The 10,964-nt window shown below is 50.4% G+C and overlaps 1 protein-coding gene across 1 annotated transcript in view; it reads left to right on the forward strand.

Moving 5' to 3' along the window:
- COL27A1 (collagen type XXVII alpha 1 chain) overlaps window positions 1–10,964 on the forward strand; it is a 293,868-nt gene that overhangs the window by 212,645 nt on the left and 70,259 nt on the right. Inside the window, exons 29-34 of the mRNA XM_019510527.1 lie at window positions 336–389; window positions 1,969–2,013; window positions 2,203–2,247; window positions 2,467–2,520; window positions 4,135–4,188; window positions 8,499–8,552. Coding sequence (XP_019366072.1) covers window positions 336–389; window positions 1,969–2,013; window positions 2,203–2,247; window positions 2,467–2,520; window positions 4,135–4,188; window positions 8,499–8,552 — 306 coding nt within the window. The remainder of the gene's footprint in view (window positions 1–335; window positions 390–1,968; window positions 2,014–2,202; window positions 2,248–2,466; window positions 2,521–4,134; window positions 4,189–8,498; window positions 8,553–10,964) is intronic.

The following is a 10,964-nucleotide window of genomic DNA, read 5'->3' on the forward strand; positions in this document are numbered from 1 at the left end:
ATCACCCTTCTCCTCTGGTACATCCCTGTAGGCAAAAAGCAGGAAGGATGAAGGCAAATAATCGGACAAAGGGGTGGGAGCAAAAAAAGGGTGTCTGTTTCTCGGAGCCAGCCTCCTCCCGGCCCCAAGTGTGTCGAAGTGGGTAGGAGGGCAGTGGGGAGGTCAGGCTGCGTGGGGGAAGCTGGGATCCTTCCCTGTGGCCAAGTCTGTTAGCTGCACAAGAGAGACACCTGCTGATCAATCATGGTATGGATCTCTGCTCTCTCCTCCCCCTCTCTCTTTCCTTTCCTTTCCTTTCCTTTTTTACCAGTATTTTTTATGTTTTTATTTTCTAGGGTGCCAGAGGCCCTGATGGGCCAGCAGGGGAGCCAGGTTCACAAGGTGTCAAGGTAAGATAAAACCACTTGTGAGCGTACTTAATAGCTCCCCTCCTGGCCCAAGAAAGAATTGAGACGTCCCCCATCGCCACCCTCTTGCTGCTCTCAGCCTTTCCTGATGCCATCAGGATCTACAAGGCTGCAATGAAGTTGAATAGTGTTAATACCATTCACACCAAGCATGGAGTGCAAGCCAGCAGCATTTAGCCCAGCCACTGGTCCTCTGTGTAGCAATGCATGTTGCCTTCCACAATGGTGACAGAACCCTCCTTAAATTCAGCTCCCAGGATCTGACACTTGCCACCATCAAGGCTTGCTAGCGTTAAAGTACCTGGCTGTCCCCGAACATGCAGCCACTCCACTGTCTCACAGCATCAGGATCTGCTCACACCGGTTCAGCGCCCTGCCAGTAGCAATGCTAATTGCCAGGTCTCCCAAAACCTTTTCCAGCTGCAAGAGAAGCCAGGAGGACCCAAGAAAGAAATGTTGGGTGAGCTTATGGCCAGGCATACGCCTTTGGGCAGAAATGAAAGCTCAGAGATGAGCCTGATAAAATCCTAGCTGTTCAAGTGAGAGGCATCCATAAGGTAACCCGGGGCTTGTCTGCACACGCACAAGCTGTGCTGCTGCAACTGTACTGGGACAGTCCAAACAGCACAACCCCCGGCCCGCCTTCCCGGTGGAGGGACACTCCTACCAGCACAGTATGATGGAGTTCCATATAGGAAAGGGGACAAGCTACAGCAGCACAACGCATCCTTAAACTGAGTCTACACCTGGCATTTGACCAGTTTAACTATATTAGTAATCACCCAAAGTTAGAGTGGTACAAAAGCTGCATGATGACTAAGCCTTGCCATGCCTGTTCACTTAAGGATTCACCCACAGAGTGTAAATCAAAGGCACAGGGGACTGTTATCCTCCCCACACTCTACCTTTGCTGTAGAGTAGGGCATTGGGCAGAATTTCTTTATGCAAACAGAGTGTGCTGAGCAGCTTCTTAAAGATCCTATCCCCAGATGGATGCTGGCAAGGAAACTCCCTTTGAGGAATGGCCTAGTTTCTCTATGGATGGAGGAACTCCCTGTAAGTAGGGATCTCCATAAATCACAGAGGATGTGCCTCCTCTCAGCAGCTCCTTTAATTTTTATCATTTCGCTGCTTGCCCCCACCCCAGCCCAGATTGGCGGAGGGACTCTGCTGGCTAGGCCATTTGCCGCTGTTCGCCAAGGAAGAACAAAACGCAGTTTTAAATATGCTGCAATTTTTGCCTCCCCACCAGAGGCAGGGAGTTTCTTCAGTCCTTTGGGGGTTTTAGCTTCTTCTTGAAGAGCAGTGGCTAAACACCAAACATTGAATTGTGTGGCCCCCGCACACTCCAAATGCCACAGGAGGCAGGGGTGTTCCCTACTGGCAGAGGACAGAGAGGGCACATGCCACTCGGCTGCCCTTTAACATGCTGGCAGGGGGCAAACGACTGAGCCTGAGGCTTTCTGCTGGTGATTCAGAGGACAGAAAGGCTTGGGCATAAGGGGTAGCTAGTCATTAAACAGCCAGCCTGTGCTGATGTTGATGCCTTTGCCGTTCTTAGGGCCACCCGGGAGAGCAAGGCAAGCTGGGGCCAGATGGGCAGCAGGTACGTCCATGGGAGAGCTGGTGCTGGGTGGCAAATTGGCAGGGTCCCAAGTGCCACACAAGTGCGCACACTTGCATGCAGAGTCCCTACTACTGTAAACTGCAGTTTTGATTGACTGTCCTGGCCAAGCTGCCCCAAAGCGTTCCCGCGAGGTCTCAGCCTCTAATTCCAGTCACTGTGTGTTTACAGGGGGCGATGGGAGAGACTGGGGAGACAGGACCACGTGGCTTTCCCGTAAGTGCCAACCACCTTTGATTTCATTTTATAAACTAATTTTTAACTGGAGTCCTTCGGTTTGGTTCCTGCCCCAGAAGGAAAAGCTTGAGCAGTGTCTCAGTGATGGGCTGAAGGGAAACCTCTGTGTTTCTCTTATTAAATGTTTATGAGGTGAATGTGACATGCTGGGAAGCTTAAACGGTTAGGAGCTGATCATGGTGTCTTTCATTATTCTAGGGTATCCAAGGCCCTTCTGGACCCCAAGGACCTAAAGGGGCTCCTGGTGACCCGGCAAGTTTCTTCTCATTCTCCCTTCGTTTATCTGGCTCTTTCTCCCTCCTCCCATTTCCTCCTCTGCCAGATCTTTGTCCCCAGTCTTCCCCCCTCCCCTCCTGGTGAATCCAGCTTAGATGGATTTCCGGGGGGACCAGGAAGGTGGGAGGAAGAATGAAAGCAGACCTTAAAAAGCTGAAGAAGGCACTTAATTAGCCAGGGAGAGTGCAGAGTACAGAATGGGCTGGACCCAGCAGGGAAGCAGGAAGGAGGGATAAGGCTGGATTCTGGAAGAAAAAAAGGGATCAGGTGAGATTACAAATGGAAAATTAGAAAAGAGACTGGTTCTGACTCTGCCAGGGAACTGAAGGTAAGATCGAGAGCCTGTGTGAGGAATGGCTGAAAAAGCAGACCTGAGCAGACTGAGGAGCACTGGAAACAACAGATGGTTTTGTAGTGAAGGCCCTGGACTGGGACTCAGGAGATCTGGGTTCAGTTTCTGAATTTGCTGCAGACTCCCCGAGTTGGGAAACTGAGCAAGTCACTCAGGGCCACGTTCCAGTCCACTTGCTAGACGCACGCGTGAACTTCTGTTCCACCTGCTGGAGTCCCTGAAAAAACCTGATGTCAAAAGTGGGTAGGTTTCTCCTCCTCCTTGCTGCTTTATAGTGACTCAGTCCTGTGGGTAAAATGATGGTGCATTACTGTAGTAGATGTGTTACTGGATTTTCTGGGACTTGAACAGGGTGAGACAGAATCATACTAATAGGGGAAGAGAATCCCGTCCTAGAATCCTAATACTTCGGCTCTCCATTTGTAAAATGGGATAGTAACATGGGATAGTACTCCTGCCTTCCCATCCCCGTTTCTGTCCTTCTGTCTTATCTGTAAACTCTTCAGGGCAGGAATGGTTTCTTCCTATGTGTCTGCATAGCACCTCACACAATAAGGTCCTGGTCTTGGAAATCCTGAGTGTTAAATAATAAACCAAATGCGTGCAGTGAGGATTGGCAAAGATGATAGTCTTAGTCCAGTAGACTCCTCGGGAAGGACCTGGCTAGACACTCGTCAGCTTGTTAGAAGACAAACCCAGAGAGTTCTGTGTCTGGGAGGATGGACTGGATCAGGCCATGTTGTTGAGAATGGTGAATTGGATACATTGGACATTATCAGAAAAATGGAGGAAGAGGGCCTGACTCCATGCAGAACCCATCCATCCAGGGGTCCGGTCAGAACCTGATAGACTAGAAAAGGCTGCAGTCTTGGAGTGACAAAGCAAGGCTCTGTCATAGCTGAAGGAGGGATTCTGTCGCTGTAGGAATGGAAATACAGTAGGGATGTGTGAGAGTGGATTAGAGGAGGGACACTAACATTACCAGCTCCAGTCACCTCACCTCCTCTGACCCTAAATGTTCTTTTGACTCTTCGTTTGCTGCTGCTCAAGTACTTTGCTGCCCATTCCTGGTTCTTTTACCTCTGTGGCCTTCTCCTGAACACCTTTGCGGTTTCCTTGGGCTGCAGAGAGAGCAGCCCAAGAAAAACGCTAACTATACTTTCCATTAGTATACTTAGGGGGTAGCTCTTCAGAAGTTAAAATGGCTGCATGAAGGGAGCTTTGTGTCTGTCTTGCAGGGGCCACAGGGACCACAGGGGCGACCTGGACCCTTGGGAGAAATCGGACATAAGGTAGGGTGTGATCTTCACCAATTTGTGCAGAACATCTGTCTGCTGCTGCATTCCTCCCTCACCCACCCAGCATGGTAGCATCAAGAAGAAGTAGTAGCTGCACAGTCACATTTCTAGCCTTGCATCCCAATAGAAGCTCTTGAGGTCAGGGGGAGAAAGAGGAGATTTCTGTGTGTTTTATAAGTTTGAAACTAGTTCTAAATTCAGTGTGAAGAGGGCAAGAAGAACAGCACAAATCCAGGTCTCATCCACAGTACAGACAGAGCCGTGTTGGGATTAACTAGGTTCTGCCCTAGCTATAGGTAACATAGTTGAATATGTCCACACACACACATTTATCTGCATCAGGTATGTGTCATGTTCCTGCCACCCTACAGATCCAAGAGCATTCTGGGAAAGTCTGGCAATGTACCTCATATAGCTTCATCCCTTGAAACCAGTAGCTAAGCATTGATCCTGTGGTGCGATGCATTTTGGGTTGGTCTCCCACAGACACCTAAGAGGCAGGAGATTGGATAGCCCCTATTGCTAGAGGGGCAGTCCAGTCTACATAAGAGAAGCAGCATTTTAAAGACCTCTTTACAAGCAGGACCAAACATGGTATTGCCCAATGGGTGTTTTGACACATGCATTAGATCCAGGAGCAGTTTACTCACAAGTAAACTGCTCACGAGTAAACGGTCCCAGGCAGGCATTCACACAAGCGGGGAAGCAGGAGCAGATTTGCTGCTAATGGGCAGCATAACTGCTCCTGCTTCATAGGGCCCTACAGTGGGCCCCTGCTGCCACCAGGGGGAGCTCTAGGTTCCCCTGGGTGCTAGCCCAGAGGCTGGCAGGGAGCACCAGGCCAAGAGATGGCTGTCTCCTAAGTGGGACTGGGACATTGCACCCTGCCCCTTGGGGGCTGCCTGCTGCCAGGGCAAGGACAATGTCCCCCTGCCCCAACAGCAGGGAGCTCCTGGGCCTGGCTCCCGGATCAGGGGCAGGGGACTTGGAAACAGCTACAGAGGAATGAGAAGTCCCAGCCCCTGCCCTGATCTGCCAGTAGGGCAGCTAGCAGCTAGCTCACTGTTAACTGCCCCACCAGCAGATCTACTCCATCCCTGCAACTCTTTCCAAGTCCTGTGCCTCAATCACCTGATCGGGGCACAGACCGGGACAGTTCCCAGCCCCCACTCCACAATCACAGGACAGGTGTTGGGAAGCCTGTTCCCCACTCAGCTTCGTGATCACAGAGTTGGGTGGCGAACAGGCTGGGCTGGGAAGCTTGTTACCTGCTCAACTCCATGATTGTGGAGTTAGGCAGGGGACAGGCTCCCCAGCCTGTTCCCCACCCAGATCCACAACCACAGAGCTGGGTAGGGAACAGGTTCCCCAGCCCCCACCAGCAGGCAGCTCCCAGTGCCAGCTCCATGACTGCAGAGCCAGTGCTGGGAGATATAAGGATCTCTCGGTGCTGGCCTCGCGATCACGGAGCTGATACTGGGAGATATGGATCTCTCAGCTTGAGCCCTGTGACTGCGGAGCTGCAGCTGGGAGATGAGGATCTCCCAGTACCAGCCCCATGGTCACAGAACTGGTGTTGGGAGATAAGGATCTGCCAGCCCCCCACACCCCAATCATGATGGCAAAGCAGAGGCTGGGAGATATAAAGATTGCAATCTTGGAGCAGGGGGCTTGGAACTCCCTCCTGCTGGGGCAGGGGGACATAGTACTCGGCCAGGCTCCGGTGGTGGAGCCTGGCCCAGCAGCAGGCAGCTTTCGGGGGGCAGAGAGCAATCTCCTGCCACCGGCTGACTGATTTGCTCCTGGTCGGGCATCTACACGAGCACTACTGTGCAGTAAGTAAACACAAATAAATTTGGTACTTGCACTTGCAAGTAACAGGTTTACTTGTGATTAGTGAGGTTTACTGCACAGTAAGTGTGTGTATGTGTAGATGCACATGCTTATTGTGTAGTAGACTAGGCTACTGCGCAGTAAAGTGTCTCGTGTAGACCCACCCATCGATTAGGAACTACGTGTTCACTCTGTTGTATAGTCAGACATGCAGCAACCAAGACAAATCTGGAGTGAGGCCACATTCTAAGTCTCTCTCCCATCTCTGACTGGTTACCATTTTACTCATCCCAGTCTTGACATGTTCTGATCTTTAAACCCAATCTCAATCTAACGCCTATGTCTGCATGAAGGAGACTTCAGGAAATGCCTGTGCTGCAGACCACATTTATTTGGTGTTGCCATGGCCATGAAGCCAAAGTGACATATTGCAGAAAAAGGAGGGGAGCTATTCTTGAATGTTGCCCCCAGATTTGGAAGTACGGCATGGCAAAAGTTTGCTCCGTAGAATTTCCTCTTATTCTCCTGGAACCTGGAGACCATCCACCTCTACAGTCCCAGCTGATCATGTCAGTCCTGATCAGCTGCGTGTAGCTCCTCTCAGTTGCTCTGAGACTGTAATATAGTCAAGATGTTCATTCAGTGCTGAAACCAGCAGTGAAGGTACCTTTTAATACAGCCCACTGCAAAATTTATGAGTCATGAGATTTTTTTTCCATTCTCATGCCTGCTAGACTGGACAGAGCAAGCTCGTGGTGAGGTAAACCACACTGGGGATCTGGAAAGCTGCTACTGAGCACTCTAGGTCCTTGCCTCCCATGAAAGCACAGAGCTACATATATTAGTATATCTCCTCCAGCAGCCTCTCTCTTGGACCTGCACTATTGGAAAAAACCAAGAAAGGGTGGTTTTACTTTCACCAGAGCTTGGTTTTTCTCACTGCAGGACATTCCCACATTTTTCCTACACCCACCATGCCCCCCCACACACACCCCCCCACCTCCAATTCATAAAGCTGGAAACTGGCTTCATTCCCCTGGCTGCTGAGAGCTCCTGTGATTATGAGCTCTTGTTTCCAAGCTTCAGTGAAGAGGGAGATTGTGGTCTGGAGAGAAAATGCCATAAACAAATAACTAAACAACCCTGTAAAGCCATTTTTTGCTGTGCCACCTTGTCTTACTGATTCCCACTCCCTGAGCTGGCAGGAAGTAGTGTAAAATGTGCAAAGATTAAAGACACCGCTTCCCCTCATCGCTGGGGTGCAGGGGGTGTTGCGTGAGCTTTACCCTCCTCAAAGCAACATTAAACACATCCTGGAAGGAAAATGCAGAGCGAGCACGAGAGGCACGTGCTGCTACCACTTCCCTACTCCTCACTTTCCAGCAAGTGTTTAATCAAGGCTTGCTGGGAGACGCTGCTTTCCGTGTGTCCTCAGTGCATAGGTTCTGAGAAGGGCCTGTGTTATCCCATCTTCCAGCTCCTTTCTTTCATCTAACACAGCTTAACTGCAGGGTGGCTATAGATCTGACTCCAACCCTGCTCATAATGCTGGGGTCTTGAACCTCTCGTAGAGCCAGACAAGGGAGATGGTGAATTCAAATGTCAGATCAGAAGTTTGGCAAGCTCTTTCTGAAGGGCTCGGCCCCAGGGCACCAGCTCCACCCACCTCCAGTGTAGCTTTGCTGTTCCTCAATCCCTTTCCTCCCCATGACAGGAGGTAGGTAGCATTTGATGGACAAATTGGAGACCTCGGCCCTGACCCAAGTGGTCTAGTCCTAGTTACCACACGCATTATGCCACTTAAACTATACTGGATCAATCCCTTCCATCTACCCCCACTCAGATGGACATAGTTTTTCTGGCATATAATGGTATAGCCTGCCCTGTAAGAGATGCGGAGTAAGCTATACCAATATAAGGCTCCTTCGTACTGCTGTAACTGCATTCACACTAGGAATGGACATTAAGCAGAATTGTTATACTGGTACAAAGACTGCACAGACTGGGCCTTTGAGTCTGTTACAACAAAGGGGCAGATGACAAGAGTGGAGAGAAGAGGAGGAACAAAGCAGATGAATGTTTTTGTGACCCCTCATCTTCGCTTCTATAGGTGATCTTTATATACAGTGTTCAAGTCTAGGCTTGGGCTCCTCCCTTCCTTCTTTTTCTTTCCCAGGGCTGGAGGTCAGCCCTTGAATACGCCAGGAGGTTGAAGGAGTTAGAGGGAGGTTGCTTGGCAAGCAGGGTCAGGAGTGTGTTGCAGGCTGGGGGGGAGTAGGCAAGGAGAGACACCCTTGTGGAAACAGGACACAAAGAGGCACTTGGCTTGTTCTTTGACTGTTGTGCACGCTAAGCCAGTTCCAGGGAGGTAATTACACTGCAACCAGGGCTCCTCTGTCCCCAAAGTGCTCTGCTAAAGGGATTAAGTCTTTGATCTTGCTCTCCACTTAGCAACATTTTTTTTTCCACAGGGACCGCCTGGCTCAATGGGACAAGCTGGCCCTCCAGGTGAACCTGGCATGAAGGTAAGAAAAACACTTAGCACTACTTTTCTACAGGAGAGAGATAATGGGGGCTTTTGTTCTGGCTGGGAGTCTGCTGTTACACCAGCTTGCTAGAGGACACAGGCAGTGTTTTGGAAGAAGGTATCACGTGAAGGGACAGGGGGGCAGCCTGTCTAGTTACAGAGGGCAAGGTCGAACTGCTAAGGTTAGATACTGTAGATAGGTATGTACTGTAGAAGTGGACAAGCCGGTTAACCCTCTGTCAGCCAAAGCTGGCTGATATAGTTCAGTGAAGAAAACCCTTTATTTTACTAGATTTCCCGTGCCCCCGATTCCCCAGTGTGGGCTGCTGTAGCTCTTTGATAAAAAAGGTCACATGCAGGAGCCCTTTGACCTCTGTTTTGGGTAGTGAGGGAAACTGAGGAAGGGAGACCCTGATGCAGAAACCAAGGCTCATTGCAAACCTATAATCCAGCTATTTTATTCACATGGAAGAGCTGGGCTGGCACGTAGGCATAAAATCAGAGAGAGGAGCCTGAGGACTGGGATGTAGGGGCATAACACTTCCAAGGGAAGTGGTGCTGGCCCCTACCCTGGGGGTCTTTAAGAAGAGGCTGGATGCCCACCTAGCTGGACTCGTTTGAGTCCCATTTCTCTTTTTGGGGTTTTTGTTGTTCTCCCGCCCTGGCGGGGGGTCGGGCTAGAAGATCTACTAGGTCCCTTCCGACCCTTAATCTATGAATCTATGAATCTATGAAACATAGCTTTGGAAAAAAGAAGAGTCTGTGCCCTGGGCACACCTAAGAACTGGCTTGCTGCACTGCTGTGGGACTGCAAATGCATCTTTTCCTCTGAATGAGCCTTGTAAATTTTATCACTGGAGTTAAATGTGATCTCTGTGCAGAGCAGCTCAGAGATTTTCCATGCTCCCCTTGGTTTTTGAAGGGGGCTACTGTGTAGACAGTCTCAAACCGCCTGCAACTCTGGGATTAAATACAATTCCTCCCCGCCACTCCCAGCCCTTGCCACGTTTTCTTTGGCAAGCCTTCTGACACATCACTGGAGCTACTGTGTCTTTGGATCCCTGATACTCCTCTAATATTTCAGCACTACTGCTTCTGCCTGCCACTCAGTGCCTTAATTACCTTCCTGGGGAACAGAACGCCATTGATCCTCTCAGGGAGCCAGCATCCCCATCCGCGGGACTCACAGTGGCAGCTCTCCTTCAGCTCCCGTGGTGAGCAGGAAGGAGGGCAGGTGCTTGTATCCTCTGGACAGGCTGCCTCAGCTGAGCCAGGCTGACAAGGAATGTGAGCCAAACATGAGCATATTGTTTGCAGTGCTAGTTCCTGAGAAAAAGCTTTTGAACCTGTTGGACAATATCCTACTACTTGAGATTGATTGAAAAGGAAGGAAGGAAGGAGAGGAGCATTCTGGCAATGCAGAAATGTCAGGAGCTCCCACTTAACCGGCCTTAGCACAAAAGCTCCTTGCAGTGAGTTCACAGCCTGAGAGAATCCCGCTGCTCTCCTCTCCTTGGCCTCACAAGGGTTGGGACATACTAGGACCTCTCAAAGCAGTAATGATCTTCGAGCTGTGCATGCTGGAGCTGCAGGGTGGTGAGCGTGGAACAGGCCACTACAGAGCAGGCCGCTGTGGCCAAACTTTCTTATACTTTGCACGTCTCTTCCTGCTCTGGTTGGCTGCTGGCTTCATCCCTGTGAGACTACACATGTATATAGCTTGAAGAGCACTTTGGAGTGAAAAGCAATGTGCAGATGTACAATGGAAAGTCACAGGCAGGACTAGTTTTAGAAAGATGCTTGGTGTTTCAGAGGGAGGAGGCAGGGCGCTGGGCGAGAAAAGACATGCTTCCCGCATGGAATTCTTTGCAAAACTGCCAAGTGGATCTGGACATAAAGCAGACTGCCCCCCCCCCTCACCCCTAGCACTTCACCAAAATCTATTTGCTTAATTGCCAGCCCCAGGGGCACCTCCGGGTCACTCTTTTCTGCAGTACCTTTAATTCCCATTCTTCTTAGCCAAGATCAGTCATGCTAAGGATCACACTGCTGTTTCCTGCAATGTGTGTGCTCTCCCTCTCCTCAGGCCGGTTACATGTCTGTTGTGGTGCAGCATTAAGCCCCAGCTTCTGGTGTCACAGCTGCTGTGATAAGCTGGCATGGAACCGCTTCCTGGTATGAGGGGCACAGGGAGTTCCTTTTGATTCTGTATTTGCAAAAGTCCACTTTTTTGATGGCTACCAGCTGTGCTGATCCCTCGGCCTATTGTGTAGCAATCAGATATGCTCTACAAGGTGTGTGCCAACCTAGAACTTGCCCCAAGGTCGTGAGCAGCTTGGATCCTGAAGGGGATTCTAGGTACCCCCCCCCCCCCCCAGAGGAGGAAAAACAATTTTAACAGGGGCAAAAA

The sequence above is a fragment of the Gavialis gangeticus genome, unplaced genomic scaffold (assembly GCF_001723915.1).
Source record: "Gavialis gangeticus isolate Ggan-Ray unplaced genomic scaffold, GavGan_comp1, whole genome shotgun sequence".
Taxonomy (NCBI): Eukaryota; Metazoa; Chordata; order Crocodylia; family Gavialidae; genus Gavialis; species Gavialis gangeticus.